Source organism: Cyprinus carpio, chromosome B8 (assembly GCF_018340385.1).
Source record: "Cyprinus carpio isolate SPL01 chromosome B8, ASM1834038v1, whole genome shotgun sequence".
Taxonomy (NCBI): domain Eukaryota; kingdom Metazoa; phylum Chordata; class Actinopteri; order Cypriniformes; family Cyprinidae; genus Cyprinus; species Cyprinus carpio.
The window spans coordinates 22,043,647-22,049,953 of record NC_056604.1 but is presented as its reverse complement, the minus strand read 5'-3'; the positions used below and the strand labels follow the sequence as shown (position 1 = coordinate 22,049,953).

At 34.9% G+C, this 6,307-nt stretch overlaps 2 protein-coding genes across 2 annotated transcripts; both read left to right on the top strand.

Moving 5' to 3' along the window:
• Window positions 1-790: 790 nt before the first annotated feature.
• Window positions 791-1,355, top strand: LOC122138179 (dual specificity protein phosphatase 26-like; the record flags this gene model as incomplete). Its single annotated transcript, XM_042729123.1, has 2 exons — window positions 791-1,013; window positions 1,075-1,355. Coding segments are annotated over 2 exons (402 nt in total), but the record flags the coding sequence as incomplete, so codon positions are not given.
• Window positions 1,356-2,105: 750 nt separating this feature from the next.
• On the top strand, window positions 2,106-6,199 carry rsph14 (radial spoke head 14 homolog). The gene is made up of 7 exons (XM_019101191.2): window positions 2,106-2,186; window positions 2,383-2,597; window positions 3,049-3,151; window positions 3,793-3,911; window positions 3,992-4,217; window positions 4,323-4,459; window positions 5,697-6,199. The coding sequence occupies exons 2-7, from the start codon at window positions 2,399-2,401 to the stop codon at window positions 5,933-5,935; spliced, it is 1,023 nt and encodes a 340-aa protein (XP_018956736.1). The 5' UTR covers window positions 2,106-2,186; window positions 2,383-2,398; the 3' UTR covers window positions 5,936-6,199.
• Window positions 6,200-6,307: the final 108 nt, after the last annotated feature.

Here is a 6,307-nt window from a genome sequence, read left to right as displayed (position 1 = left end):
GTGATATGTAAACAACAGTTATATGATATGTTCTGCTAACAAGAACAGAGCATCTGGGGAGTAACTATGAAACGTTAACGTTAACTATGAAACGTTAACGGAATTACATAATTTAATTAAAAAAATAAATGTAAACATAAACTGTTATCAGTTACAGTTACTGAGAAAAAATGTGTAATTAAATTACAGTTACCTATAAAATTTTTAAAGATTACAAAGGGGGTTACATCTGAATATTTTCACCCACATACAGATTTAATTGATTTATTTCCTAAAAATTGCATTGACTGCTTTAAACTATGAGACACCAATGTTTCAGGAGTTTAGGACACAGAAAAGGGCACGTTTATTCATTAATTGTTTCATTTCCTATCTGGGATTATGTCTATGCTTTTTTTGTTTGTTTGTTTTTTAATTAACTGTTAGATGCCAGTGTTTCCTATGCAAAGAACTGATTGTTTTAAAAACCGTTTTATAGCTATTAAACTATTTCTTGTTATGATTTTAAATCTGTATTTAACCTCAGAATAATCTCAAAGTGAAAAGAGGTGTTAATGTCTGATTTTGTGGTGGCTGTGCTTTAAAAATACATGATTAAAATCTTAATTGAAATAAAGGTTAGCCCTGCCTGGTTTAAAAGTTTGAAAATGATTATCAGTTGAAAACATTCGTTGGAAATTCTAACCTTCCCAACATGGTCAACTAATAAGTACCTGGAATGCCTGCAAAACAAGTGTTCTGCTGACATTTTATAACCTGTATGTTCAATAATACTGCTGTGTGATGCATTTTCTCTTTGTTTAGGGATATAGTTGTACACTGTGCAGAGATAAGAAAGCATCGCTTCACTCATGTCCTGAACTGCGCCCACAGCTCCAGACGTGGCGGTGAGATCTATGATGGCATGGGCATCACATACATGGGCATGGACGCACACGATTCACCCACATATGACATGAGTGTCAACTTTAACAAAGCTGCTGAATTTATACATACAGCGCTGAAAGATGGAGGTAAGCATGTGTCCAAAAACTAAGAGTCTAAGAGTCATTAAACTTTATCTTCTAATTGAAGGCAAAATCCTGGTACATTGTCATGTTGGAGTGAGTCGATCAGCAACTATAGTTTTGGCATATCTGATGCTGAAACAGAACATGATGCTGGTGGAGGCAATCCAGAAAATAAAAGAGGGAAGAGGCGTCTTTCCCAACCGAAGCTACCTCAGACAACTCATTGACCTTAATGTTAAATGATACGGCTAGACACTAAACACACAACAGCCATGAGAGACAATGAAAATTAAGCAGACAGGAGAAATATGGATTAATGTGGGTTTTATTGGAGCAGAAACTTTATGCAGCTTGTTCATTTGAAATGTATTTGATCCATCTTACTGATTTGTATGGTTTTATTCAATTCAAATGAATTTTAAATGAACATTAAAATGAATATACCTGATGAAGTATTATCTCTCTTGCTTTTATTAATTGAGTAAACATTAACGTACATGGCCTTTCATTCAAATGCAAACGTTCACCAATATACAATTGCATATAAAAATAAAACAGAAAAATGGGGGAGGGAAATAGGAGAGGAGAATAAATAAATAAATATTTAAAACCTTCATTATATAGCTTTTACAGCTATTTTAAATTGCCTATAACTTTATATATATATATATATATATATATAATATATATATATATATATATATATATATATATATATATATATATATATATATATTCTAATACTGTCTATGTACAGCCTTACTTCAGTCCAAAAAAAGAAAAAAAAGAAAAATGGTGGCTTTATGATGCACTGTAAGTCGCTTTGGATAAAAGTGTCTGCTAAATGCATAAATTTAAATGTAATTTTTAAATGTAATTTTTAATTTAATTTAATTTATTAGTAAATTTGCATTTAGGAATGTGAAATATCAAATTAAGTACATTACTTAAAAGCAACCTGCATCCTCTTTAGAATGTTAAATGAAGCCAAAAGGTGTTTTTCCCATATAAGTGAGAGATACACTGAAGATTTTCATTGATTCATTTCTGTATTCTGTCCTGCCGTCAAAGGAATTACGGAGTTTACGTCACTGCGTTAGTTCCGTAGTTACCATAACAACAGAACTATATACGGAAATAATTACAAGCAGCAGAAGATACAAACCAGCGAATAAGGTATTATTGTCTTAAACAATTTGAAGGTCTGCAAAATCTGATTTTGAATGATCGTGTAAATGTATTAGGGATACTCATTCACATTTAAAATGTAAAATGATGTGTTGAACCCTCAAAAATCCTACAAACTTGAGACTCGGTCAGTAAAATAACTAACTTTTCACTATGTAAATACGTTATGGAATCACATTTGAAGCACCCCAACGAAGAAGATGGCAAGTCCGCAAACATCTGAGCAGCCCCCGCCGCATATTGACCCCACACAGGCGCCGGTGGCTTTCGGTAGCTGGGCGATCCCGAAGCTGATGCTGGAGCTGCAGGACGCGGAGCTGTTTCCCCGGCAGAGGGCGCTCGCTGCACTCTGCGACCTCGTCCACGACCATGAGCGGGCCTATGAAGCCATTCTCAGCGGTAAACACATCCTTAAAGGGACAGCTCACCAAAAAATAGAAATTCTGTCATGAAGTACTGTACTCACCCTCATGTCGTTTCAAACCTGTGAGACCTTTGTTCATCTTCAGAAAATAATTTAAGATATTTCTGATGAAATCTGCGATGCGCCACCATTGTGGAGAGAGTTTCAAAACCGCATGCGCTTGCTTCCGGTTCCTGTAAACAATGCGTTGTTTACATGAACTGGAAGCAAATGCATGTGTGTTGATAAATATCTTACTTTGTGTCCTGAAGAAGGTCTTACGGGTTTGGAACGACATGAGGGTGAGTAATTAATGACAGAATTTTCATTTTTGGTTGAACTGTCCCTTTAAGAAACCATATTGTCCATCCTAAGAAAATAAATAAAAGCTGGATTTTTTACATTCTTTGTTTTTACAGTCAAACTGTTTCTTTCTGTTGTTCAAAGGGTGTATGGAAAGACTTAAAGTTTTGCTGCAAGATGAAGATGACTTAGTCAGGGTCAAAACCACTGAAGTGCTTTATGTGCTTGCTTCACACAGCTTGGGAAGGTGAGTCGTGTAAGAAATCAAGGGCTGACGGTTTTAGTTTGTGTAAGCTTTTGGCATGTGAATGTGCTTGGCCCCACATAGTAGGCTATGTGTTATTTATGTCAAATTATGTCAATATACTTCACATACTGAGTATATTGGCAGTATATGGAGTTAACAATGCTTAACAAAAAGGTATATATTTTGTTTAGGTATATTTATATTTTTCACGTTTGTTTTATAAATATAAAAATGTATTTAAAAAATACACTTGCAATATTTGAATGTATATATTTGTAATATTTATATTTTATAATTTTTTATATAAAAAGAAAATATGCAAGCTGAAAATATAATTAGACTAAAGTTTAAATTTTTTTAAAGATACTTTTATACAACAAGGATGCATTAAAATTATATTGTATAATGTGAAAACACTCTCTTGATGCTTTCAAAAATGTAAAGTAAAAGTTTGTTATTTCCAGTAAGAAAAATAGTCTTTTTTGCCCAAATAATATTTAAGAGCATTTTAGATACTTTGAAAATTTAATATTTAAAATTTGAGGGGATATTTTTGAACAACACTAAAATACCTGCAAACAAGCCATTTTGCCATTTGGTTTCCAAAAATATTCAGTATATAGATATGTTTGTTCACACAGAGATGGCTTTTTGAAATTTGACATTGTGGGTCGCCTTGCAAACCTGATTGAGGACCCTGTGAATGCCTGCCGTAAAAACGTGCACCAAGCACTCAACAGGATCGCTGAATTTCCTTCAGGTGTCTAATCTTATACTTCTTACAAAGAAAATGTGTTTCAGAAGCTTTTCTTTGATGAGTTCTCTGTCATGTCCCTACAGGAGCGGTCTTCATGGTGTCCATGGGGCTGGTGCCCAAACTAGTGCTTAAGGTCTCAGATGAAGAAGAGAGCATCCGTGCTTTAATTCTCTCCACACTGAGCTGCTGTGTGAGTGTGAACGCCCTTCCTGCGCTGGAGAGTGATGCGGTTCCTGTCCTGAGAGATCAGCTCTCTCACCCCTCCCCTGCCATCCGCCAGGCAGCCACCTCTGCTTTAGTGGGAATCAGGTAACATGGCACACAACAGTCTAGTTCAGGTTACGTTCACTATAGGGTGAGAGATCAGAGCAGATATTCTTTTAAAATAAAAAACATGTATTTTTTCTCTCTTAGTGTGCCTGCAGATGGGAAGATGAAGGTGTGTGAGGAGCATCTTCTGCCCATATTAGTCAAGCTGCTGTCGGATGATGAGCAAGGAGTTGTCGCTAATGCTGCAGGAACCATTATGAACACGGCCGTTATCACTAAGGGTCAGCACAAAATCAAGTTTCAGCCGTGCATTTTTGTAATTTATGAGTCGATGGTCTAATGCTGCAGGAACCATTATCTATTATAGTGCTTTATGTAAACATTAAAGGGACAGTTCACCCAAAAATGATAATTTAGTCATTTTTTGGCTCTCATGTTGCTCCAAACCTGTATGACATTTTTTATTTTGTGGAACATAAATGTAGATGTTTTCATGAGCAATTGTTGCCTACATTCCTCAAAATATGTTTATTTTTTGTTTGTTTTGTTTTTTGTTATAAAGAAGAAAGTCATACAGAGTCATGAGGGTGAATAAATGATGAGAGAGTTTTAATTTAGGAGTGAATACCCCTTTAAAACCTCTAGGTGGAGTTATATGCACATACATAAGATCAGGGGTTTTCAGACTTTTTGATGTCATTGACCTACAAATATGATTGGTTACCTTGCAAGGGACCCCCTAAAGGCAGTTAGATATTTTCAAGTATAGACAAAAATGAAAAATTGAAATTGAAAATGAGGTGCTCATCCAGAACAGCAGAGGAGATTCAACTCAGAAAATGTAGAAAAACGGGCCATGCTCAAACAGTGTTATTTTAGTATCATGAGATACTATTATAGTTTTTATTAATAATCTGAATACATTTTTATTTTATTTTTAATTTTAATTTTTTTGTAAAGTTTTAATATGTTTTGAGTTTTTTCATGTTTTTAATTTATTTTAATTATGTCTGTATAGTTTTTATTCTTTTTTTCAGTTTGAATTATTTTACAACATTAAGTTGAACTAAATGAAAATAACATGTTGCCTTGGCAATTAGTTGAAATAAAAAAGAATGTAGCATTTTTTTAATATTTAATTTTATTTTAGTTAAAATTAAGTTTATATTAAAGTAAATTTTTAAAACTATATTAACCCTGGTCTGCTTAATTTCTTTAAAACAATGATATTTTGACCAGCATCAAGAACATCATTGAAGTGTTTCTTAGGTGTTTTAAAAGAACCTTTACAACAGGCAGCATTATATCAGAATTTGATATATCAGAATCTTATAAGTTATCAATTAATTATTATTCTTATGTATTTTTCAAATATTTTTTTTACACTATTATTTTGTCTGAACTTTCCTTCTCATCCCTTAGCACTCTCTTGTGGCCCTTTGGGGGTCCTGGACCCAACTTTGAAAACTCCTATATTAGATTAGACTAGGCAAGATCTCATTGTCTGTCTGTTTCCAGGTAAGACCGAGGCTCTGAACGCAGGTGCCATCGCCCCTCTGCTGCAGCTGGTGGTGAGTGAGAATACAGCGGTGTGTGCCAATGCCCTCCGTGCCCTTACAGTCCTGGCAGAGGTTCCTAGGGCCCGGGCACAGCTGCTGGAGCATGTGCCTCTGCTGAATACCAGACTAACACACCCCAACACCATCATCCAGAGAGCTGCATCCACTGCCATTGAAGTCATCTCCTGGAAACCATGAGAGAAACAAGAGTTCTCCTGATAGAAGACCTGGTGGTGTGATATAAAAGAAAGAATTAGCCACACTTATTTTTTAAAGAAAAATAAAGTTAAAAGAACAGAATAATACTAAGAATACTGATGGATGTGACGTTGTTTGTTTAGAATGCAAAATCTGTTATAGATAAGCTGCGTAGCAACTATTCCAACTTGTGTACGTGACTGAAACGTTTCATAAATGTTAATCAATATAGTATAAACGTGATAAACGTATATTGCAAGACAACCTATGTCGTTTTCTTTTAGTGTGGTTTAATCCCGGTGTGGTGTAAATGTGCAGTGTCATGTTTTCGGAAAACCCCTCGGTGCGGCGAATGGATTGAACCAGCGGTCA